This window comes from Aedes aegypti, chromosome 3 (assembly GCF_002204515.2).
Source record: "Aedes aegypti strain LVP_AGWG chromosome 3, AaegL5.0 Primary Assembly, whole genome shotgun sequence".
Lineage (NCBI taxonomy): Eukaryota > Metazoa > Arthropoda > Insecta > Diptera > Culicidae > Aedes > Aedes aegypti.
Window position 1 is genome coordinate 69,555,092 of NC_035109.1, and position 27,422 is coordinate 69,582,513.

The window sequence follows — 27,422 nt, forward strand, 5'->3', positions numbered from 1 at the left end:
TGTAGAAAATTTATTGACCCTTTCGATCTTGGAATTTCTCTACTTTTTTGTTAAAAGCAGCTAACGTAGCTATACGGTTCAACTGTAAGCTGATTATCATTGATTTGCACTTGCGACCCATCAGTTGGCTTCAACGATACCTTGGACATCACCCTTAGAATTGTTGTTTGTTGCTATTATTCAAAGCGTGCTCTCCCTCAAACATGCTATGATTGGATTGCTTGCTTCAATGATAAAATGAGCCTGCGGTTGAATTTCTAGAATATCTAGAATTTTGTTGTTTAATCAATGATCTTTAATAATAATAAGAATCGTTCATACCGGAAAATACAGTGTATAAGAATTTTATATTCTGTCCAAATATTTGTTCCAAATGTCCGGTGTCTTATCATTATCGATATTTCTGCATTTATATAAAATATCTGTTATTTAAAAAAGTGACGATATTTAAGAAAAATAGATAAAACTTGCTTCTATGCTAACGAGATATTGATGGTTTGTGAAGGTTTGGAATAATTTTTCATACTAAGTTTAAACACCATAATTTGGGGTTAAAACTCTCATAGTTTTCTCTGTATTTTAAAGCAAGTTTGAGATAATTTTCAAAGACTAAATACAAAGGGGTTTTTTGAAGTCTTGAAAGTTTTTAAAAACAAAATTGCATGTAAAATCATAAAATTATTTTAAATTTCTCTTAATTCCTAGTTTGATTCAGATTTTTTTTATTGTACCAAGTCCGATAAAACTTGCGTAAAGTGAGCGTCCTTCTACATCTATTCTAGTTTTCATATATTGAGCTTTTCGGAATCTAATTCGCATGGTTTTTAAATTAACTAACTCATTATGCATGGATACATTATTAATTAAATTATGAAAAAAAATGTACGTGCTCAGATGGGACTTGAATCCTAGACAAGTACTTCACCAGCTAAGCTACCGAGCCACTTGGTGACCCAATAATTTAGAATGTTACAATTTTTGAATACAAATTCACGGTTTGCGTAAACTATTCAGAAATTATTGATAAACAATCAATATACTATTGAAAAACAATTATTATTTTTTAAACTGATTTTGAAATAATTCCATTTGCAACATTGTTTGTTCAACTACTTTTCATAAAAAAGAACACTTTTTACATCTCAAAAAGAATTAATGTGGGTGAACGTGGATTCCTTTATTTTAAATCATTGAATTTCATTTGAGTTCTATGTCACATCATCTGATTGTGTACAACAAAACGTTATCTTGCTAAAATATACCAAAATAATTAAATTCTACTAATGTACACTACACATAATGATCAAACGATTTTGGACATTTTTTTGAGGTTATGTTCTACCTTTGTATAAACTTGTGCTGCTGTAATCGATTCACACATTTTCGAAACAAGTATTGGGAACCTCCAATGCTAAGGGCCCTTGGCCCCCCGAAGACTGATGGCTATTTACGCCCATGTCCAAACGGCAAAAAAAAGGAAACTGTCGCGTTTTGTCGGAAACTTTTAAATATCGTGAACTTTTTTTCAAACATCTTGAAGAGAAGAAGCACTTACTTATGACGACAAAACTGAACATTTGTTCAATGTCGTCTTGAAAAGTGTCTTAAGTGACTATCAGTCACCTGAAGAGATCCAAATAGAATGAATAGAATTACTTGAACTGGGAAAATCCAAGTAAATCGATTTTCCCAGTCCAAGAAATCATTACGAAAAAGAGAACCCAATCTGTCATTCGTTGGAAAGGAATTTATCAAGAATATTATTTACTTCACTTTAACAAAAATGATCTAAAAAATATTGAAGCTTTAGAAAAATCCAGACTTTCTCACGCTAAAGACGTCTGTCCTGTGAAGAAACAAACCAAATGGTATGCATGCGTAAATTGCGGAAATAACAATAAGTCCAATTTTCGGGATTGCCATTCGCCCAAAAGAATCAGTATGGCTCGTACCAGGCAGATGAAGGACACCGATTTTTATAGCCGGAATTCCCAAGGCAGATTCCAGTGGCTACGAGTAACTGACACTGAAGAAGGCTACAAGTGGTAGTCGAAATATGCGTATTTGTCAAAAATAAGCAATAGGGCGAAATTGAAAGCTACTAGGTATACCTCAATATAGTATACATCAATCTACTTTTTTGTTTCTCTATGAAAGTGTCGCCCAACACAGATCACCTAGATAAAAGAAATGAATGTAGTGTTTGAAATGATAGTACAAAGTAGTCTTGAAGATATGAGGTGCGGCTTAGATGAATCTTCACCTCAATGCTTATCTTTTGACAGACAAGCGTATCTACTACCACTTGCAGTCTTTCTCGGTAGAAAATACCTACTTACATCTGAACTCACCGTTCTAAGTTAACGCAAACAGCCAAAACGAATTCATAATAACATTTCAATGATTCGTACAGTGTTGGTCATACCTTGATCAAGAACGTGACCATACTTCAAGTTGCACATCCCTGTACACTTTATACTGGACAAAACAAAAGAGCAGTATCCAGAGTTCCAGTAAGCTCCACCATCGCGCGCTCCCACCCATCCGAATGGAGACGAGAACCAACCCCTTTCACACGTGGGCTGGTCTGTCGATGATGATAAAATGTCTATTTGCTTGTTTCAATAGTGTGTGCTATAATTTTCAGAACGGTCGGTAAGGCACGATCAGTGCCGTGCAACCCGTTGACCGATCAACAGTTCAGAACGCGACGTCTGCGCGCGACAATTTTAGCGATTCATCGCCACCATCATCCAATACACACGTTCGATCATCATCCGCGGCTCATCACCGAGAAAAAATCTACTGACAAGTGTGTGCGCTGTGAGTGTAGCATGTTAGACCGGTTCACAATTAGTGATTGAAAGCTTTACCTTGAGGCTTGATAGCTTGTGAAGAAGACAGGACTGGATAAATTAAGAAGAATAGTGAAGACCATCAATGACCATTAGGTTGCTGCTTATATTGCTGTTTGCATTTGAAATGTAAATCTTAACTAAACGTCCTCCAAATGCGGTAACACAAAACAATCAAAGGACACCTAGCAACGATTGTGTAAATCACCGCCCTAGCACCACATTTCTAGTGAAAAATCTTACCGCGTTTGGTGTTCCCGCATTTGATATTTGCATTTCAAACGCACACAGCAATATTTCAAAAATGTTTAAAACCAAAAGTTCGTGTGGTCATCTGAATAAAAACCATATAAAAATACCTTAAGATTTGTATTAAAACTAACAAGATTCAGTAGTAAAAAGTGCCGAGTGACAAGTGAGGCGCAAGTGATTTGAAGATGAATTTTCAAGTATCGTCGTTGGGGTGGGAGGTTGGGTAAAAAACGCGTGTGTTCTGATTGATTTCCAAAAACTTTCGTTATTTGAATTTGAATTGTCTTCTGTAAATGAGAATACGCTCATGGCCTATGCATTTGCAAATGCTGAACACATATTTGAAATTTATTTTATATTTCCGTTGAATAAGAACCGTATGGACATTTACCCATTCTCATCCTTTGGAGAAGGTGACATTTGGCCAAACTAACTTGAACTGATTCGCAATAAGAAAAAAATATTAAATCGCTTTCGAGTTTCTTACAACTTAACAATATCTACTCATATAATGGGCATGAATGTGAGATTATAAAATAATATTCATCTACCTTAGAGTGATGTTTTGACAAAACCCTTGAAAATGGCTATTCAATAAGGCCTTATTTTAAAGCTTTTTTTTATTAATAATTAAAAAATAAACTCTTGGTTTTTGAGATCTTATTTATTGACGGTAGCTGTTGATAACTTCAAGGAATACCTTATTAAAACTTCATATTTACAATATTTGCTGTTTTTTTATTTTATGCTTTGGCCCAATGTCACCCCCAATGACGGTAACTAAATATGGCCTTCAGTGAAGTTTACATAATTTTGTAATTTTACAACAGATTTTAAATCCTTTTAAAAACAAATTTTAAATAAAGAATTATGGGAAGATTGTAAAACATCACATTTATTTTGAATTACAAATAGTAGGATGCTTCAAAATATCGTTTTTGCTCCACACGTCCCGAAATTTGAACTCATTTGATGAAAACTGAGACTGCACAAGCCCTTCAAAATTTTTGTTGGAATCGGTTTTTGTTTTTTTTTTCAGATTTTTCGCGCATCTAAATCGTGATAAATCCATAAAACCACAAAACTAAAATGTCGCTCATTGATAGACGGCTAACACAATGATAGCTCGTTTTTTATAAACAAATTAAAGGGGTTTTCTTTATCGTGCACAGTTTTTTTACATTTTGCAAAGACTGTCACGGTGTTTCAAAATTTCAAATAAACTGCGTAACAAAAACATGTTTGCTTGTCTCAAGGATCAAATTATCTGTCTCCAATAAATTTGGAGTTGCTGAATCACATGCCGTTCCCAGAAATGTCCCAGCACGTCACAATCTTGTACTACAGTTAATTAAAGTGGTGTAAAACAATGGTTTTATAAAAATTTGCATGAAATTTAAACTGATGTTTTCAGTAATCTAATCCACCAGGAATGCAAAATAGTACTTTAACTTTCATTCAAGATATGGTTTGGTTCAAATAACTCAATAGGGCGATATTCAAAACTGAAAAGCCAATAGATGGCTCGTTTCCAGTGGTAGTAAAAATGAAATTAGGAAGATGAACTAAACACAAAAGGTTTTGTATTCGCATTACGCTTGGTTTCTAATCACTGCTTTTTTAAACCAGTTTCCTTATTGCAAGGAATTTACGTTTTTCATTATTTTCCATACGTTTTGACAGTTTTGACAGACTACCATTCTTCCATGCGCTTGTGTTGAAAGTTTGAGAAATTTGAGAAACCAGCGTAGCGCGATCAGTAAGTGGAATACAAACATCAGTGTCGCCGCTCGGTGGCCAGTGAGATAAACTGAATGTTTGAAAAGTTGATGTCTGCACTTTTTGCCGCTGGCGCCAACTCTTAGCGATTAAGAACGAAATAAACAGTCGTTACCCTATTAAATTTAGATGAAATCGACTTTTTCAACATGCATTCTGTCTCCATATTGAATTTTTCGTTTCTTTTATATGGCGAAATACAATACTTTTCTAACTCATCAAAAAAAAACTTTTGAGCATCGAAAATATCATGAACTTTGTTGATAAGTATCATTTAACACATTATGTTTGAATAGGGTAACGATTGTTTATTTCGTTCTTAAACGCGAACAGTTGGCGCCTGCCTTTCAAACATTCAGTTTGTCTTACTGGCCGCCGAGCGGCGACACTGATGTTTGTAGTCGAGAACTGTCTGAACGTATGGAAAATAATGAAAAACGTTAATTACAAGCAATTAGAAAACTGGATCAAAAAAGTAGTGATTAGAAATCAAGCATAATGTGAATACATAAGTTTTTGATCATGATCCATGGTGCTTTCTTTGCTTCAGGATTTCGTTTTTACTACCACTGAAAAAGAGCCATCTATTGCCTTTTCAGTTTTGAACATAGCCCTATTCTGTGGCGAACTCAGCAAATAAATTTCCAAACAAGCTGATTAAATTGCGTACAAGTTGAGAATAGTAACGCTAAGTTCTGCATTTTTAAAAGGCAATATCTCAAAAACTAAACTTGCTATGATATATCTGAAAGCAGCAATGGAATCAGTAAAAGGCGGTATTTTGGTGCTTGATGCGAAAACGTGTAGTGATATATTTTTAAAATACTACTGGGGCACCAAATTCATTGAATTAATTTTTGGAATCAGTCTTGAACGAAGAATCTGAAAATGAAATATTCTGAACAACCTCAATTACGATTGGAAAAGCAAGTGCATGACCATTATGTCATGCTCTAAGGGGGGGTTCAAGCCAAGCGTGACAAGCCTTATGAAATTGTTGAATGATTCATACAAAAAGTGTCAACGGGGGGGAGGTGGTCAAAAATGTTTAATTTTAGCGTGACATGATATGTGTACCATCCCAATCTGGATACACATTAGAGAAGGGCACATTGACATTGGTAAACAATGGCTTTGCAAGACGGTGTTGAGCCCAATTCAACTCGATCACGCTCACCAATACCACTATCAGGAAGAGCTAACACTAATCTTCCTGATAGTAGTGTTTGTTTGCGTGGGCGGGCTAAAAGGGCTCAACAACAACGTTTTCGAAAAAAAAAAAGCCCAAGACCTCTTGAGCCCTTTTCAAATGTTTGGAAAGAAGCCTATGTGTCTCCCGGTACTACCTCATGGTATTTCTTCGGGAAACGGGGGCTTTTATTTTTTAACGCCGCCATACTTTAAGCTCTCCGCTTCTGTTGATTGCTGGCTGGGTCCCACTCGCTCGCTTTGGTCCTCCTGTCTTCCCCCGGAGACAGATGTTGTCCTCTAGTTTGGTGGATAAAAGCGGCAGCACTGTGGGCCCCGTTTACCGGTGGATATTGTCTTGTCACGTACTCTTTCTCGGACTCCTCTTGTGTGACGGTCCCTATAGCACTCGCTGTCTTCCTCGAGAAGAATGCTGATAGCTATCATTCCTGCTATCACACAGACTGCCTCCGATGAAATGGAACGGTACGAACTTGAAACCCGCATAGCCATCATCCTATACGTACTGCTCAGACGAGGTCGATACCTTTCGGTCTTCAGTGTAGTCACCCATGCTGGGACCTTCATATCTGATGATCGATGTTGTGACGCACGCTAGAAGCCACTTCTTGCTGCTTTTAATCGACGAGTCGTTTGATCCGCCATGAAGCCAACAATATTTACGCCTCTGGAAAGATTCAATTTCAGGATACCATCGTCGACCATTCACAGAGTCGGGCCGCGAATAGAGCCCTGAGGAACATCCGCCGTAATTGAAGTACTTTTGACTCCTTGGCCTGTAACCGGTTCTGAAAATAGCTCTTCAGAATTCGGTAGAGGTACTTTCATGCTATGCAACGAATCGACGATTGCTTTCCAGCTAGCGCAGTTGAAAGCGTTCTTCACGTCTGGTTCTCTCCTTTTCAGCTGTCTCCATGGTTTCCACAACATTTTGGATGGCGTTCACAGTAGACTTTCCTTTCCGAAAGCTGAACTGCATATTCGACAGCTCATTCTCGCATTCATGCTTCGTAAGCCTGTTCAGGATTACTCTCTAGAGCAGTTTGCTGGACATATCCAGCAGCAGCAGAACCAAATTATGTCGCTTCCAGGATTATGGGAAGCTGCCATCATCATTGCAGTTTTGCAGTGTGGTCCTGAACATATCGCGGTTCTCGAAGATCGCTGTTTTCAGAGCCATATTCGGGATTCCATGCGGTTCTGGGGCCTTCTTTGTGTCCAAGGCTTTCGCCCGTCTGATCAACTTCTCATTTGTTATTCGAGATGCATCGTAATCTTCATTCGCACTCCGTAAAGAGTGGACGGCCAAGTTGTAGCTTCAAGCTGCTAGAACAGTTCGACAATAATGACCTCCATTCTCTCCGGTACATTTCCGGTGGCATGGCTAGTCCTTAAACTTCGCCATGGCTACTCTGTACGCGTCGCCCCACGTTTGACGTTTGATTTGTCGCAAAGTTCTTGGAGACCAGCTTTTTTCCTAAGCCTGATTTCGCTTTTTTTTTTCGTGTGGATCTTGCCGCTCTGCAGACAAGTCTACGTTCCTCTCTTTCGGTGTTGTTGGAAGCCCGCTGCATCCTCTGGCCCAGAGATTCCGCATGGATCGGCAATGGTCGAGTTTCACCGGTAGATACATTTCTCAGTTACAACAAACCCTTCAACTTGTGCAGTCTCAGTTTTCATTCAAATGAGTTAATATTCTGAATGGGCGCTCAGAATTCGACCTAGAATCAAATTGGTGGATACTGACCATCGACTCGTGTGAATATCGAGTCATGGAACAGAAATCCTTTGCAAAGCTGTTTCGAGGGATCATCATACTATCCATGTTCGCATAGTCAACGTAAGCGCCAATATGATCAAAATGCATTTTTTCGTTTCTATGCATTCTCTTCCTTGGAATACACTCGTTGGACATACATGTGAACAGCACTAATTTGTTCGAAAATGCTTGAGTTACTAGAGGAAAACGGATTGACGTGAGCACATTCACAAACTTTTCCGAATAATCATACGGGTTGTCTGACGTTTGTTTGGGTAGTTTAGTGCATAAACCAGGTTGCTATGACAATGACCAGGTGTTCACGTCAATTCCACCATATAATCGTTTATCAAACACACTGTTTTTTTCGGATAAAATTACGTATGCGTTATTAGTTGATAAAAGTATGGCATAACACAATAAAATTTCTAGTCAATGCAGCCGGGAACACAAAATCGCATTTTCCAATCATGATAGTACTGGTGGTCGTCGACCATGTGAACATGAGTAACACAACACAGTGACCATGAAATTTTTAGTTTAGTATGGTTCTATGAGTCGAATAATGGAACATCGACACATGGAGGGTTAACTATAAGGACTGTTATTTTATAAAATGGACACCTTGGACATGCAGTATCTTTTTAATTTATCATTGAAATCGGTTATCTGCACATTGTTCAATTAATATTGTACAATGCTGTGATAATAAAACAAAAGCCATTATAATTAAATTTCACACGAATAATGTTCTGAACGGTCGATTTTTGGAGGCTATCAAAATCAATTATTATTAGAAATTTTCTGGAAAATTCGACTATCTATATTTTTTAAAAAGGTTAGTTTTTCCTAAACAGCATCAATTAGAAGCCTGCTGAAAACTATCAAGTTATTTTTAGACCAACATTTTTCCAGATATCATACAATTATTTTCAACCATTTTTTTTTTAAACAAAAATATTTTAAATTTAAAGTTAGTGCCCTTTAAATTTAAAATATTTATATGAGTAGAATTTTTAGGTTAAAAGTACGTCCTGACGGAAGTGCTAATATAGTATTAATATGGAAAAAATCTACGGCTTCATGAAGTTGCTTTAGTTGTCACATTTAAAGCACATAAAAAAACAAATGCTTCATTTTCAGAAGACCTCTTAAAACACAATTACAATTATCAAAATTGGCAACACTGCTGTAATAAAAACGAATTCATTTTCCATGGAAAAATATTAGAACAAAAACGCTTTCAATTTGCTGTAGATTGATGCAGCATGATTTTGAAAGTATGAGATATTATTTAATCGACCATAAAGTGTATAACTTATACTTTAAAATGCGGTTGAAACTCACGATTTAGCTTTCTTTTATACAAAGATACTTTCATTAGAAATCACAACCAATTTTTAACGCGCTTTTTACTTAACTTTTTTGCTGGAAGTGAAAGGATGGTGTCTCAGCAAATTTGGCCATAAAGGATAAATCACTAGACTGACCTAGTGTGTGGTGGAATATATATTTTTTAAAGCACTACCTTTAGTAGAAAAGTAAAGGATACCAACATACAATTTGTTATTAAAAATAAGGATTTTTGTTATGCAAAAAATAATGCTTAACTTTGACGAACAGTTTTTCTTAGGAGTTTTTGCAAAACCTATTCAGTTCAACAACCAAAAATATTTTGTGAAACTTAATATTTTCATAGCATTGTAGAATAAGAGTTGATCGATGAACAGAAAACAAATTACGATTTTATCAATAAATAAAAAATATGTAGCATAAACAAGATGTCCACATTATAAAATGAACAGTCCTTATGTGTTTTTCACATGCAAAAATAATACTATTCGAAAATAATGCTAAGACCTTTTAAACACTTTTGAAGTGAAGAAACCAGTTTTACCCAACCAGTGAATTACAGCAAAATAGTATAACAATTGTTTCAAAATTCGTTACAATTAATAATTGATAGCAATAATCTAAGTAGGTTGAAGAAACTATAACACAATTTAAAGGCAAAGTCAAAGTTCGTTTTACATTAAACTTTTTTTAACTCGATATTGAAGGGACCAACACGATATTGAGCAAGGGAGAGTTGACTGTAGCTACAAACACAATTATAAACACAGTTTGTTAAAAGAAGTTCAAAATAAATTTGGAATTGAGTCGAAATTACAAAATTTGTTATAGTTCAGGTATGAGAAATAACACAATGAGTTATATTTTTGTTTAGTTTGAAACATAGTAAGTTATAATTTTGTTTAAATTATAACATATTTTATTTTAATTTTGTTTAATGTAGATTAATTTTTCTTATAATTTTTGTTATTTTAACTACTCTCCAGCCAAAATTGTAACAAATTTTGTAAAAAAAAACAAACGTGTTTATTTAGTATCAAAATCTGTTACAACTATGTTGTTATCCATTGGTAGGGTATACTTAGGATTATTTAACTTGCCGATGAAATTTTTTTCCCAAAATTTATATTTTTGGATAGTTTTTGTTATATAACTAAAACAATACAACTACTTAACTATTTGGTTAATTCATCCCACTAAAACCATTAAAGAATAAAAAACACGTGAAAAGATTTGAATTCGGTTTAATATTCATGAAAAAAATCATGGTCAAACAACGTTCAAATTTTTAGTAAAATAAGGAAACATTTGGGCCTTCCTTAGCCGCGGCTACAAAGCAAGGCCATGCTGAAGGTGTCTGGGTTCGATTCCCGGTCGGTCCTGGATCATTTTGTAATGGAAATTTCTTTAACTTGGACATAGAGTATAATCGTACCTGCCACAAGATACACGAATGCGAAAATGGCAATTTGGCAAAGAAAGCTCTCAGTTAATAACTGTGGAAGTGCTCATAAGAACACTAAGCTGATAAGCAGGCTCTGTCCCAGGGAAGACGTTAATTCCAAGAAGAAGAAAAAGAAGAAGAGGAAACATTTGGAGAAAACCCATTTTTACTAATACTAGTTGTAGTTTTGAGCCAATCTGATGAACTTCTCACCAACTAAATTGGGCACAATTTTACCAAAAATTCAAAACTGGTTGTCAAGTAATAAAGATATGTAGACTTAACTGCAGGTCATATTTTAAAACTTGAAAATTCAAATTAAAGTCGCTTGTGCCACTTTCTTTTTCCTGGCGAAACATCTTTACTGGGACAGAGCCTGTCTCTCAGCTTAGTGTTCTTATGGACAGTTTACACAGTTATTTACTGAGATTGCCATTTGACCATTTTTGCATATCGTGTGGGAAGAACGAAGTTACTCTATGTGCAGGGAAGTCGAGAAAATTTCTTTTACAAAAAGATCCTAGATCAGCGGGACTCGAACTCACGACCCTCAGCTTAGTCTGCTGAAAAGCAGCGCGTTTACCGCTACGACTATCTGGGCTTCAACCTCTAAACCTTAATCATTTTAGCTCAATCTTTGAGTTTACTCTTTTGATATGACTTGAATGCAGAAAAACACACGAACTTTTTGGTATGGTAACTTTCAAAACTAAGCTGCACCTCAATGATTTTGAAAGCAATCGCATTTAATTAATTGTAGCTAATATATTAAAACGCTTTGAAAACTCATTAAATCACGTGCAAAATGTACGAAAATGGTTTGTTCATCCGCAGCTATTTAATTTTCCACGGACCGGTCTAACATGCATGCACATAAAGAATTATCATCTCTCCAGCCGATTTAGCTATACCTACCTGGGAATCTAAACCGAAACGATTTGTTTCGCTGGAGCTGAAAATTAGTATCAAACAAACCGCAGTGGGACTCGCGCGAATGTGTGCGCGGGCGTAACCACACCTCGCTCATCATCATCGGTTAACTTTGTGCAAGTCGCAGTTAAGTCATCTAACAACGATCGTCACGGTGCATTATCCCAGCTAGGTACGGTGAAGAATATTACATAGCCTTCGTCGGGCTGGGAAAAGCCGGTTTTCCCGATTGAACTGACTCCCGAATCCCACTCCCAGAACTCTGACAGCGAATAAGCAGAAGTTTATCAGTAGTGATTTCGTGAACATTGAAGTAAAGTGCTGTGCGGTAAATCGATCGACGATCAATGTGGCACATCATCGCAGATAATTGTGCAATCGGAGGGTGAATTTCACTTTCACAGTGCCTAGTGATTTGGGAATCTACCGGTCAGTGAAGATCAGGCCACTCGGAAACACAACTCATCAGAATGCGTTGCATAAGGTATGGACCTTACGGTGAGGGGGAGAAGGAGACTGAAATAATTAAAGCTTTATATCTGTGACGCAAAATTAGTGCTATCATGTTAGTGGAATCTTCCCTCGATCGGCCTCAGACTGTTATGCCCGTTCGTATACTGGGTGCATGCAAAGCGCTAGACAAATACTAGATAGATATTTGCTCTTACTTGTCTGACGACCTTGACTGCAGCGAAATATGGACACGAGCTTGCGAACCTATGGAAACGAAACGACTAATGTGAACTGTGGAATTCAAAATTGTTCACAACATTAGGTTTGAAATTGTTGAAAAGTGCACTGATTACAGGAAAACTGTTGTGAATGAGATCACATGGATAGTTACCGGCGTCCGATGCGTCAGATAATCGAAACTATAAGGTGAAGGGACGTGGGGGTGAGGTCGTTTCGCAAAGCTCCATACATGTGATTGCCGGGAGGGAACGGACATTGATGAACCAGTGCATTGCTAAACGTTGGAAAGCTATAATATTCAATTCAACCGATGAAATACCAGTTCCGGTTGAAGATCCAAGTCTGATGGAACGTGTACTACATAAATATAACTCACGGTCAATGCATATCGTAATAATTAAAGCCACGTGCAGCGGTGCAACGTGTATGATCCAAATAATGGTTTGATTGGGATTTCTAGCGTACATTGGGACTTCTTGTGAAGAGTCCAGCTAGATGCACAGAGAATTTGTGGTTTGAATTCCTGTGAAACGATCTGAAGTTGCTCTTGACACAATGAGAAGTATTATGAGCGGAACCTTTGAATCGTTTCTCAGAACAAGTAAACCTGATTATATAGGAGGGCTTGTCGAGAAAATAGGAATTACTTTGACGATACTATGATCATCTCTTCTATCGACTGGCGTACTTAGAACAATGTTAATAGTTAGACCCAATCCCACCGTTTCTTATCAGAAACTGAAACAGATTTATTCTAAATTTTTTAGATGTATCTTCTTCTTTCCGGTATTATGTCCCAATTTGCAGTTCGTACCTTTCCAACTTTGGTGACTTTCTGGATACCGGATTAAACGTAGAATTGCACAAGCTCGAGATCCATTCTTCTCCTAAATACGCCATTCTCACATACACCGCCAAAGATCGTCCTAAGCACACGTCGTTCAAAAACTGCTAACGCTTGTAAGTCCTCTTCGAGCATTGTCCACGTTTCATTCCCGTAGAAGACTACCGGTCTTATCAGCGTTTTGTACATGGTACACCTAATACGGAGGTGAAGTTTACCAGTCGATATTCCATAGCTCTTCACGGTCATACCATAGGCCGGTTTGCAATCAATGAATACACTTGATATTCGCGACACTTTTGAAGGATTTGCTGCAACATAGATTTGGCCCGCTTTCGATCACCCGTCCACGAAACCGACTTGATAACTACCCACAAATCTGCTTGCTAGCGGCGATAGACGGTGGAAGATGATCTGGGAAAACACTTTATAGGCTAATTGACGAATAGGACTCGCTTGATAGTTCTCACAGTCCAACTTGACACCCTTATTGTATATTGTGTATATTTCTCCCTTAGCTCCTCCGGTAGCTTTTCTGTATCCCAGATGCTGGCTATCAATCGGTGCAGACAAGTAGCCAATATGTCCGTGTTCATTTTAATTAGTTCCGCTCCAATCCTTCTCAGCTGCTTTGGTGTTATTAAGCTGTTTGATAGCATCCTTGGACGTACGGCCAAAAAGAAGAAGAAGAATAGCATCCTTTACTTCACATTTTGTGGGAGTTGCCACATCTCCCTCATCCGCCGTACCGTTGAAGCCATTCCTCATGCTGCCTCCTCTGCTCCATTCAGGTGTTCATCGTAATGCTGCTTCCATCAATCAAAACGTGGTTGATTTGTTATTCAGTCTGTTGGGGCGATCTCCAGGTGTACTGATACGGGAGATTGTGCTGGAAAAAGATTCTACGTGTGACCTTGGAGGCAGCGAACTCAGTGAGTATAAGGCTCGTTTGTCAGCTGGTGAGCACTGAACTTCCCTATAATTGGTCTGGATTCCTCCTCATGACCAACCTGAGTCGGAAAGGATACGGGTACTTCCCATGAAATTTAAAGATTTAGAGTTTCATTATCCGAGTTTTCAATCGTTAGTCCGTTTTCGATGCCCGGGTCTATGCCGATTGTTCCAGTGCGAATTTACATAGTATGCTTACTGTACTGATTTTTGTTACGGCTGGCTTGTGAGGCCTGCATCAACCCCCTGTCTCGCCGGAGAACCATCGTGTATTGACACTGTTTAGAGTCCCACGCTGGCACTAGGACGATGATCAGCCGCTCATAACGTGGAGTACAGACGCTCTGATGAGCTACACCCTTCGAAGAAAGGAGCCATCTTTCCCTGTCAGCTTACAACCAAGGTCCCGTTGGGGTTGGTTACCCGATCTTTCCTAAGCTACTCGTACCCAGGGAGTGAAATTATCGGTCACGACGATAATCATAAGCCTGGAACAGGCATGGAAAGCGTCAATGTAAATAGAGAGTGTCGTGTGACTTTTACGTAGATGCTTCCATCACTGTCATCGGACGACGAGGCAATGACAGAGATTTTTGCAAATTCTCTTTCTTTTTCCGTCGCTAAAGTTTGTGTCGGAATCGTAAACTTGATCATTTTCAGTTCATTATCTGGTATGATTGTTATTTATATAGCTGGAATCATGGAAGGATATCCACTTAACTTATCACACACATTTACGTCCAGAAATTGTCCAAAATGAGATAGACATTTTAATAGCAAAGCAACCTTAAAATCGCTCTCCTGAGAGCTCCGTCATTGCAACGTGACGAAGTGAGCACATGATATATAGCTGCGTCCAATGACAGCGAGAAGACTCGTTTCGTCAATGTCGCAAGTCGGTCATGATACTTAACAGCCCTGGCCTGGATTATAAAGATTGCTTGAAAAATTCCAATTTTCGTCTCATTTCAGCGATAAATTCATTCACTGCTCGTACCCCAGGAATTAGTGGACAAAAGGCTTAACTTTTAGAGAACTTGTCCGCGAATTCACTATGAGGTTCAGTGTTGACTAGTGGAATTTGAAAGCTGTTTTAGATACTCTTCTTTACTTGATATAAACATTGAAGTGCCTAAGAGTTCCATTCGATACTGTATTTACCATGAAATCACTTTTTAGCAAACTTTGTACTTCTTAGCAGCCTCTTCTTTCATTTGCCATTACGTCTTCACTAGAAGTCTACCTCTCAGCTTAATGTTCTTTGAGCTCTCTAAAGTTATAAACACAAACTGTATGTAGTAGGTGGTAATTCTGACAATAGGGTAACGATTGTTTATTTCGTTCTTAATCGCTAACAGTTGGCGCCAGCGGCAAAAAGTACAGGCAACAACCTTTCGAACATTCAGTTTCTTTCACCGGCCGCCGAGCGACGACACTGTTGTTTGTATTCCTCCCACTGATCACGGTACGCTGTATTCTCAAATTTCTCAAACTTTCAACACAAGCGCATGGAAGAATGGTAGTCGGAGAACTGTCAAAACGTATGGAAAATAATGAAAAACGTAAATTACTTGCAATTTGGAAACTGGATCAAAAAAGTAGTGATTAGAAATCAAGTGTAAAGTGAATACATAACTTTTTGTGTTTAGTTCATCTTCCGTAGAGCTTTCTTTGCTTCAGGATTTCGTTTTTACTACCACTGAAAAAGAGCCATCTATTGCCTTTTCAGTTTTGAATATCGCCCTATCGTTTTATTTAAAGTAATTCTCGTTCATGTTTGGTGTTTGCAATCTAACATCGCCTGCAGATACCTACCCACTGTTCGCGCCAGAACATTAAGTTAATCATGACTAAAAATTTGATGAATTAACGATAAATCGTGTTGAACGCTATTCAATTTGATTTTTGTGTAAAACTGAGTAAAGCCTATTATTTTGAAGCGTATGACACATTCGTTGCATACTTCAAGGCATTTAGTGAATCCAGAAAGTAATTTAATCATTGTTATATTAAAGACAAATCATTCATTGGCCAATTAAGGACATATCGGAAGGAATCCCTGTCATGGCAGTAAAAATGGCCTCCTCGCATATACAAACACATTTCTGGAAGTCCACATTATTTCTCATAATATTTCACTTACCTACACTAAGTTCACTCCTAAAATGCTAACGATACATCAGAACACTATTACCTTACGATTTCCGTAGTTTTAACACAAGTTGCTAGTGAAAATTTCATGGACCGTGCTAATTTTCAACACGGACGTTTAGCTTTGCTACAATTGTTTACATTTATCCGCCTGCGAATGAAGAACACTTTTCGCCGAATTTTACCACTATCACTAAACGTAGAACCTCCAACACAGTTTACTCTCACTTCTTCGTAATTAAAGAACAATTACTGGCTGATTTCTGATGAAAACAACAGGAAATTTCACCAAACCGTGCTAAAAACAATCACTTGATCACAGCATTTCGCTTTTTTTTTTTTATTTTTCTAATTTTACGCCGACTTCTCGCTTGCAGGGCTGTCAGATACGTTGATGATTACTTACGACATCAAGCAATCTTATTTAGTCGAACGGGAAAAGACTCAAATTGAAGTAGCTACTACGCTGGCAACAACGTCTTATCAATTATAATTTCACTATTACCAACAAACAGAAGTATATTTTTTTGTGTACCACTACTTTTATACAGTTATCAGTGGATTCAAAGGAGTTTCACCTTAATAAAAGCCCAAAAGTATGCACTAAACGCCTTGAAGTATGTAACGAATGGGTTATCCACTAGATAATGATGAATATTATTCATGATAAGGGGACGAGCCTAGTGTAGTGGGTAGAACACACGCCTCTCACGCCGAGGACCTGGGGACGAATCCCATCCCCGAGATAGTCACTTAAGAGCCAGTTCGCGAGAGCCGCAACCCCTTCTTGTATTGATGTTCTCCGATCAGGCTGAAATTTTCAGGGATTATTCTACTATATAAAAGATGATGTTTTGCAAAATTTTAGATTTTTATATTAGGGGGAAGTGGGACAAAATGACCCCCAATGATTTCATGTCACTAAACATGCAAAATCACAAAAACTGATATAACTATAGTAAAAGTGCACGGATTATGTTGAAATTTGGCATGAATACTCTACGTTATATGAACTTTGAGGTTGGCATGGTATATGGATTTTGAAAGTACTTCAAATCGAGAAAAATGAGTTTTTCATAAAAAATTTAGTGATTTTCAAATCGATTTTTTTCTTACCAACCGAACTAGGTCAAAAAACTAAATATGACGTTTTGTAGGGTAACTCATGGCCTTTCATTTGAGGTGCATTCCAGATATGCCGTTTCAAAAATTTTCGAAATTTTTTTTTTTTCGGGGTAGTGTTTGAACTTGAGCCATTTTGCGAGTACCGCAACCGCCTTGTCTAGAGAGGTTGTATTGATGTTCTCTGATCGAGCTGAAATTTACAGGAGTTGTTTTCCTATATAAAAGAATATATTCCGCAAAATTTCAGATTTTTATATTAGGGAGAAGTGGTACAAAATAACCACTAATAATTTAATATATAAAAACATTCAAAATCAATTAAAGTGCTATAATAGCGATAGTAAAAATAAACGAATTTGCATGAAATTTGGCATGTTTAATTAACGTTATATGAACTTCAAAATGAACATGGTATTTGGATTAGAAAAATGTTTCAAATTGATAAAAAAATCTGTTTTATTTTTTTTTAATTAGTTTTTTTTTCAAATCGACTTATATTTTTGTCAACCGAATTACTTTAAACAAATAAATATGAAATTTTGTAGGGAAACTTAGGAGCTTTCATTTGCGGTGTACCGTAGTGAATCAAAATTCGGACGGTACCAATATCCGGACACTCTGATAATATTTACCAATAAAATGCTAAATTGACAACATTTATACAACTATATTGAATGAAAAAATGGCTGTTTTTGTAGTTATTACGACGTATTGGCCTTTCGGAGGTCTGTTCAACAAACTCATCAATGTCCCCGATGAGATCAGCTCAAAGGTATAAATTTATTGGTTAGAGATAATCGTATAGCATATTTTTATTACTTACATTTGGTCTCTTACTAGGCAAACAAATTCAAATTTTTAAATTCAATATAGGGTAATTCAGGTCGCTATCTGTAATTATTCAGTTTTAATAAGCATATAGTAATAATATATAAATTATAATTCACTTAATAAACGATTTTGCATTCACATCGATCAATCAACAATGAGTAGGTATTTTTTTTCAATTCTCATTCCCCCACTTGACATTTCCCCCATGCGTTCGAGGGGCGCTTAGATGGAGGCAATCGTCACAGTAGTAGTGATTGTAACATAATAATACACAAAGTTATAGTTTAAAAGTTTAGTGACACCACATTGAAAAAATATGCTGTAAATATGGTTTAAAAAAGTAAAAAGAGGCTGTCCGGAATTGGAGCCTAATGTTTTTGAATCCGGACATTGTATTGGAATTGTATGTTTCGATGCCGTAAGTACACATTTTTCAAATAAAACTGGAATAATACTTTGAACATCATCAAAACATGAAAAATATGTAATAAGAACACTACTGTGCGTCGTTCATTGAACCAATCAGTGATGATTGCAGTTTAAACCACCAACATGTCTGTCCAAACAACTAAATCACAAACATTGCTTACACAATATGTGTTCATTACTATTCAAAAAGAAACCCATTTGGCAGAACTACACTTTTTATAAGGGAAAAGTGGGTCAAAATGACCCCCAATATTTTTGTGTCGGAAAACACACAAAATCACAAGAACTACTGTACCGTTTAAACAGATTGTACTGAAAAATATGTTTTTTTTGTAAAGAACACGCAATTTTCCGTGGAAATATGCAATTTTTAACAATCTTCTTCTCTCTTTTACTCTTTCGAGAAATTTGCAAACATCAAGGCTAGTAAAAGTCAAAATTCCATTCAAGATATAAACAGTACAGTGTCTCATAGCAGCCATATGTGCAGACAGTCTAAACTAAGTTAAACTCAATTATTTACAAATTGATCTCTAGCAAACATATTATTACACACACATTATACACACATACATATGACCCTCCTAATCAAACCCATCAAACATTATCCAAATTAAAAAAATGCAGTAGTTGATTCCCATCCAAACAGCGTGAGAATAAACAACGCTTACTACTGAACCGCCGAAGCTGCTAACGAAAACATTGGTGCAATCACTTATTGTTATCCACATCATCACTTTTACAAGAAAGTGACATTTCTTTCAGATAAGGCAGCGGCAACACGGTATAATATAATCGGTGTTACAACTACCGACAAGAGGCCTCCATACGCTGCTCATACCGCCCGGATTTTGATTTACCACGGTGCACCGCGAATGAAAGCCCTTGAGTTGTCCTACAAAACTTTAACCTAGTTCGGTTGACCAAAAATAAGTCGATTTGAAAAAAAAACTAATTTTACAAACAGGTTTTTCTCGATTTGAAACATTTTTTTATCCAAAATGATCATTCATATAACGTAAAGTAAACATGCCAAATTTCATACAAATTCGTGCATTTTTACTATCGCTATTCTTCTTCTTCTTTCTGGCGTTACGTCCCGACTGGGACAAAACCTGCTTCTCAGCTTAGTGTTCTTATGAGCACTTCCACAGTTATTAACTGAGAGCTTTCTATGCCGATTGACCATTTTTGCATATGTATATCGTGTGGCAGGTACGAAGATACGATATGCCCTGGGATGTCGAGAGAATTTCCAACCCGAAAAGATCCTCGACCGGTGGGATTCGAACCCACGACCCTCAGCTTGGTCTTGCTGAATAGCTGCGCGTTTACCGCTACGGCTATCTGGGCTCCTACTATCGCTATTATAGCAGTTTAATTAATTTTGTATTTTTTTATATATTAAATCATTAGTAGTTATTTTGTACCACTTCTCCCTAATATAAAAATCTGTAATTTTGCGAAATATCTTCTTTTATATAGGAAAACATTTCCTGTAAATTTCAGCTCGATCGGAGAACATTGATACAACCTCTCTAGACAAGGCGGTTGCGGTACTCGCAAAATGGCTCAAGTTCAAACACTACACAGAAAAATTTTTTTTTTCGAAAATTTTTAAAACGGCATATCTAGATTACACCTTAAATGAAAGCTCATGAGTTATCCTACAAAACGTCATATTTAGTTTTTTGACCTAGTTCTGTTGGTAAGAAAAAAATCGATTTGAAAATCACTAAATTTTTTATGAAAAACTCATTTTTCTCGATTTGAAGTACTTTCAAAATCCATATACCATGCCAACCTCAAAGTTCATATAACGTAGAGTATTCATGCCAAATTTCAACATAATCCGTGCACTTTTACTATAGTTATATCAGTTTTTGTGATTTTGCATGTTTAGTGACATGAAATCATTGGGGGTCATGTTGTCCCACTTCCCCCTAATATAAAAATCTAATATTTTGCAAAACATCATCTTTTATATAGAAGAACAATCCCTAAAAATTTCAGCCTGATCGGAGAACATCAATACAACTTCCCTTGGAAAGGGGGTTGCGGTTCTCGCGAACTGGCTCTTAAGAGGTAAAAAGTATAGTGACGACTTCCTTCAGAAGGGAAGTAAAGCTGTTGGTCCCGAGATGAACTAGCCCAAGGCTAAAAATCTCGTTAAAAAAGATAAAAAAAAAATCACGATTACCGATAAATCTCATGTACAAATCTTTCGAACATCGTTTTAGCAAATATATCACAATTTTTAATTATAAATCGTGGCTAAATTTATGTTTAATTATCAACGCTCTGGTTCGCAGCTTATATTCCCAAGGCTTGCTGTTTTCTTGAATATCGACTCATAGAGAAATAGCTGTATCTAATTCCCCTGGTAAAATTATATTTTTTTCTTTTATTTTTATTGAAATCATGATTCAATAAAAATCAAGGAAGGGCGGAAATTCATTTGAAACGTTCTGCCGTCCTACGCATATTTGCCCGGTTAAGTTTACATAAAATATGAGACATGTTGGCATATAAGGGCTGCATTGTGTGAAAAGATAATCCTCCAAAATCAGCAAAAGTATAGCAATGCTTCTTTTATCCACTGCATGAGCTATATCATCGTGAATCTTGTTTAACGCGGTATTTGTACTAAAATTGCTTTGACAACCTAACAAAAATGGGTGCAGCAACTTATTATCAACAACATGCTTAGAAATTTTGGATTTTACTAGTTTTTTCGAAAACTTTAGAGAATGCACTTAGAATACTAACTACTGGATTCGGAAAAAATAAGATGCACAAAAATAATCACCAAACATTTATTTTAAATTGGATACTTCTCAAATTTTTAAGGATTAAATAACTAAATTAGCTATATTAGCTATGTTTAGGCATTATTTATTCATGGAATTTCCTCCCCCAAGCTGAATGATCGTACATTTCTCTAAACACTGCTCATGAGATCTTGAGCAAGGCTATGCTCATCTTTCTGACACAATTGGGTCCAAAAATTTTTAATGAAATCTTGTTTTTATTTAATAACACGAAAAAGCATGTAACTGTAACTACATTAGCAATTTTTCCCGCTCAAATAATGGCTATATCATGTTTAAACTTTAATTTGAAAATTTGGTCCATAAATGAACCTTGACACTTTTGATCATGTTTGACGTTCGCTTAGTCGACAAAAACACCACAGGGGTTGTTCCTATCTGACATTTCGTAAGGGACACGGAAAACAAAATACACCCAAAATTTGAGTTTAAGCCAAAGGATGTGACAAAATCTAAAAAATGTTTTTTTTGGGCTTAAACCAACGGAAAACATTAGAAAATTGAATAAACATGTGTTTTTGGCCTAAACTTAAGCGTTTGGCACTAAAATTGGGACAGGGCTTTAGGACCCTATTTCTCCCAGTTTATCTTCAAAGCTTCATCGGTTTTGAATGTTTTTCCGTTTTTCTTCAACTTCTTATTCATTATCTGCCAAAACTTTTCGATCGGACAAAGTTCCGGTATATTTGGCGGGTTCACCTCCTTCGGGACCACATTAACGCCCTTTACTTCATGCCAACCCGATCAACCAGTCAGTGATTTTCGATAGCGATATATGTAGATTCCTTTTGAACCGTTAGCGATCGCTATCGTTGGTCAAGGATCTATAATGAATTATGAAGACTGGTTGGTCGGGAATCCATTACACGCTTGGCATATCTGGCAATGTTTTGGATTTTGTTGAACTTTCATGATCACTAGTAATGCTTACGAATATTGATGGTTGAGACCAACAGTGTTTTTTAAATTTGTTTTTTGCTGTAGAGTATGGAAACTTCTAATGTTGTTTACACCTGTTATAATAATCAGACCGAATATTGCTTGTAAATCTGGTTAACATTGATCACAATTAATTATCTAAAAGATATATCGTCTAGCTCAAACCTCTGTAGGGGTATGTGGCGGGACCATCATCATCATCATAATGGCACGAAGCGAGATCCGACCAGAACAGCGTGGGACTATGGTGAGAGAGAAGGAAGGGCAGCAAGCGCTTCTGCAAGCATTCCTCTCGACAAATCTGCTCGTTTCTGGTGCCGGTTGTAACGTACGGCTGCTGAATTTGTCCATCTTTCTCTTCCAGAACTTTTCCGGAACCTCCAAGCGGGACGTACTGACAAAAAGAGGCCCGGATTTTGTTTGGTGTCCGCCTGATGTATGTCTCGTCGTCCAGGACGAGACAGCCTGGCTTGACCAGCCACTCAACGGTACAGCTGCCGCGCACGCAATTTGGCCATTGTGTTTTGCATGTCAGTACGGTTTGGCGCCTTTCTGACAAGTAGCCCAACCTGTTTCATGGTCTACTGGACGAACCACTTCGACGAATTGACCTCTACGGTCACGTCTCGGGTGAAAGGTTCGGGTTATTCTTAAAGTACTGCCTCATCGGCTGCTTCCAACGCGCCGCTCGATGGTCTTCGTCTCCTGGAATATCTTCACAACGCGGGATACGGTGGAATGGTGGATTCCACGCCTTTTGGCGATCAATCTGTGCGACAGACCAGTATTATCGATCACCACGCCCAAGATTTGCTGGCTCTTCTTGTTTCGAAAGCACCTTGAAAACTACTTGACAGTTCACGATTCATTAATTTTGACCCACGCGATAAAAAGTTACACCCAAAACAAAGTGTCGCATTTTTTTCCGAGTGAAATTTTTAATCGGACGAAGATTACCAATTTTATCTTATTCATAGGATTAATTTTAGAACTCCTTGATTGAAAATTGATGTTTTTATTATTGCGTTTAAAAGATGCTTGTAGATTCACAAAACTAAGGGTAGTAATAATTTTATGAATTGAATTCCCGAGCAACACGGATGTTACAATAGAGTATTTTAAAACTATATATGACCAGATTTAGTCATATATCAGTTGATAATGCTCAATTATAACATGTGTGCTACTCGGGTTGGTATATTATCAAATCATTTTGCTGGGAAGATTTGCATTGAATTTGAGTCTGTCACTATTAAATTCATCTTGAGATATTATTGTATTACTTCTCTGTTCCTGAGTCGTTTGTAATTATTACTATTGTTTTCTGTTTTGGACTGTTTCCAGATCCTGTACGCCAAGTCACGGTTAACAATTACAATAGAAATATCATAACTAATTGAATTATTTATCTTGTACCTTAGAGGTACATAATTATCCCGGAGCAAAAGTAAATGATAGTTCATGAAATCAAGCAAACCATTTCGATTAATAACTTTCTGTTTCGTAACACATTTCGATCTATCGTAAGGATACCTGTTAACCATTACGAATTATAAAATTCAAGTTATCTGAAGTCTAAGATTGCCACAACATAGTCACAATAAGTGAAAACAGGTCCAGCACTTTTTTTTTTGAGAATATCGTCCTCTACTTGTAATCTGATCTACGATCATTATTTGATGAATTTTGTCGCTTATCCTAGACAGTTATATATTAGAACTCGAACTCGGTATCAAATAAACGAATTCCAGATCAGAAATTCCCTTTTTCGTCTTCTTGGCATTACGTTCGCACTGGGACACAGCCAGCTTCTCAGCTTAGTGTTCAAAGAGCACTTCCACAGCTATTAACTGAAAGCTTTCTCTGCCAAAGTTGCCATTTTCGCATTCGTATATCGTATGGCAGGTACGATGTTACTCTATGCCCAGAGAAGTCAAGGAAATTTCCATTACGAAAATATCCTGGACCGACCGGGAATCGAACCCAGACACCTTCAGCATGGCTTTGCTTTGTAGCCGCGAACTCTAATCACTTGGCTAAGTAAGTTACCATATAATGTTTAAATCCTAGAGGTATTCAACGCCCTATAAACCTTATGTAGTTAATCTGATTTTGGATAAAATATACTTTTTTCAAATTCAAAAAACGAAAGATTTATGTTAATTCAATATCGAAATATGGGAATGATTCGATATCTCTTCTGGAATATAAGTTTACGCAAATTTTTAAGGCTTTAATGGGCAAAGCCCCGAGTCAAATCGTCCGTTATCCTAAGATTATAATTCAGGGTCAATATTTGTGTTTTAGACAATAATTACACATACTTTAAAAACTGCTCTAACTGTGAGTAGGTGGTGTCACATGCTGTCATTTATTTCTCCATTTAATGCAACGAGTCACGTACAAGCACTATTTAAATCTATAAAAAAAATATGAGCTGTCATTATTAACTTCGAGCAATCTTAAGGAAACACGTTTTGGAAAGGCGATACTTGAATTCATCCATCATCATCATAATTCTCCCATGATCTATGCTTTACAATTACTGAGGAACATTGCGCAATATTTTTTGGATATCATTTTTGTGATTTTGTTAGACGTATATGTACGTAGGTATGATATATAAAAGGATTTAATCGAATTATGAACTGATCATTTGGAGGGATGACCGATGAATCAGATGAAATGCATTACCCTACATATATTGCTCGAATTCATGCTATCCACAATTCTATTTTCCTTTGTTTCCTTCTTACAGACATGGTTTATCATGGGTGCATTCCTGGATGAACCTACTTCTTTTGCTTGCCGTTTGGCTCCAACCGCATGTCGATGCAGATGAGTGTATAGCCTCCAAAAATGACCGGCACCGCACTATCATGGAAGCATACCGGAGTTCGCACAACTGGAATGGAATTCTGACTGAAGATTCACTCAGCTTGCACGATAACCAAACGGAACTGGACCTGTCGAAGCAAGGATTTCACGAAGTCCATTGGCACCTAAGCAGCATTGTCGGTGAAGGATACGACATTTACGAAATGGACATGTCGTATAATAATATCGAAGTGCTAAACGAACTGACATTTTTGAAGTTTTATTCTTTGGAAATGCTTAATTTGTCGTACAACAGAATAATGATTATCAACAATTTGACCTTCGGATCGTTGATTAGACTGATGGAGCTCGACTTGTCGTACAATTTGATCCACACAATTGAAAAAGAAGCTTTCAACCGCATGTATGCTCTGGAGTCGTTGAACTTGAGAGAAAATTGTTTGATAACATTGAATGAGCACCAGTTCCACTTTAATGATCACCTTTCGTCACTGCTATTGGATCACAACCAGATCGGATTCTTGCCGAGCGTATTGTTCGATTCTTTAGCAATGGTAGAGGAGCTTTTTGAAGTTGATCTCTCATACAACAACTTCCATCGAATGCCGTACATTGAAGCAAAAGAAATTGGCTTACTGAAAGTAGACTACAATCAAATCAATATTCTGTCCGTTAATCGGACATACAACGTCAGAGCCTTGGAAGCGCACCATAACCATATCCACGATGCTGATTTGTTCCAGTTCGCATCTGCTGAACACGTCGATTTATCACACAACCAACTGGATAACATTGCCGGGCTTCATGAGATGAGTCGGTTGGAATATCTGGATTTGTCATCGAATAACATCTCGCGATTCGACTACAACCTGAAATATTCGATACGAAACATCCCAACCCTCGCGACGCTCAGACTTCAGAACTGTAGCCTAACGGAAGACAACATGGAAGGTCTATTGATATCGGAATCCATCCTGAACCTTGACCTATCCCAGAACAACTTCGTCCGATTGAACATCACTCATCTTGCGAAGCTGAAAACTCTTCAATACGTCAGCTTGAACTTCAATTATCTACAGGAACTTATAGACTACGAACACATGTCCCATCACTTTCCTTACATGGAGATGATATCCCTTTCCTTTAATCGATGGAACTGCTCCTACTTCGACAAGATCATGTCCTACCTCAACAAAACCCATATCCAAACGACCACAGATCCTCGGGATTGCTACATCAATGGCTCGCACGTCACCGACTCGGACATTACGGACTCCTTTGAACCGGAGTACACGCTCAACCAGGTGAAACGAGACATGAATCTGGTGAAGAATCTAGGCCGCAGTATGACCTACTTTATGTACGCCCTGTACTACAACATGCACGGGTTGAGCAATCATACCCACTTCTTGCTGAAACAGAACGATCAGAAAATTGCGGCCATGAGTGCCGAAATAGGGCACCTGGTAGGAATGGTAGCCTTCATGGTTACAATATTCGCTGCTGCGATGGTGCTTGCTGTGGCCTACGGGTTGCACGTCCTCTACAAACGGTGGCAGATGAATCGATCGGTTAAGGTGGTAACATACAACAAACGTGCCAATGAGTTCAGCAATGGCGTCACTGTGAATGACGTCATACGGGACAACATCTGAGAGACGAACGGAGTTTGACGGGTGGGTGCCATGTACAGTATCGAGTATGAAAATGTACCAAATGTATCATAGAGGAAAATAAAGCCGTTTAGGTTAATGTAATGCTGATATTGAAATATATCTATGAATGATGATGTGTCGAAAGGTGTATTGATTAGCTATTCATAATGCAGATGGCTATTTATATATCATACGCTCTAAGCAGACACAACTTATGGGCACTGTGATACGTGAGTAAAGCGGGTAATGAGAGTGTGTAAAGAATGAGTAAAAGCTAATTAAATATTCATAAATTCATCTGTATAAATGCAGAAGCTTGAGTGTTACGGTAGGGATGCACATAAAATTAATTTCGGTAATAATATTTTTAAATATAAAGATCAGTGCTGGGAATGGTAAGAATTTCGCGAAAATCACGTGGCTACTCCCAGTACAGTAGTTCAAAAACGTGAATCTCGTCAAGTAGCTTATGTACGGTGCATGAATTTTCTAAAACATGAGTGTCATTGAAGGCTCTAAATGCGGGAAATGCAGCGAGAAATAGAACATTTTTC

The 27,422-nt window shown here is 37.3% G+C and overlaps 1 protein-coding gene across 4 annotated transcripts; it reads left to right on the plus strand.

The window, feature by feature from the left end:
• Positions 1-2,660: 2,660 nt before the first annotated feature.
• Positions 2,661-27,008, plus strand: LOC5567540 (chaoptin). 4 transcript variants are annotated; one of them, XM_021855128.1, is made up of 3 exons: positions 2,661-2,823; positions 11,486-12,065; positions 25,134-27,008. In XM_021855128.1, the coding sequence occupies exons 2-3, from the start codon at positions 12,052-12,054 to the stop codon at positions 26,866-26,868; spliced, it is 1,749 nt and encodes a 582-aa protein (XP_021710820.1). In that variant the 5' UTR covers positions 2,661-2,823; positions 11,486-12,051; the 3' UTR covers positions 26,869-27,008. The 4 variants fall into 4 exon arrangements, with proteins under 4 accessions (XP_021710820.1, XP_021710819.1, XP_001657535.2 ...); XM_021855127.1 differs by having other exon boundaries at positions 11,548-12,065; XM_001657485.2 differs by having other exon boundaries at positions 2,661-2,812; positions 11,548-12,065.
• Positions 27,009-27,422: the final 414 nt, after the last annotated feature.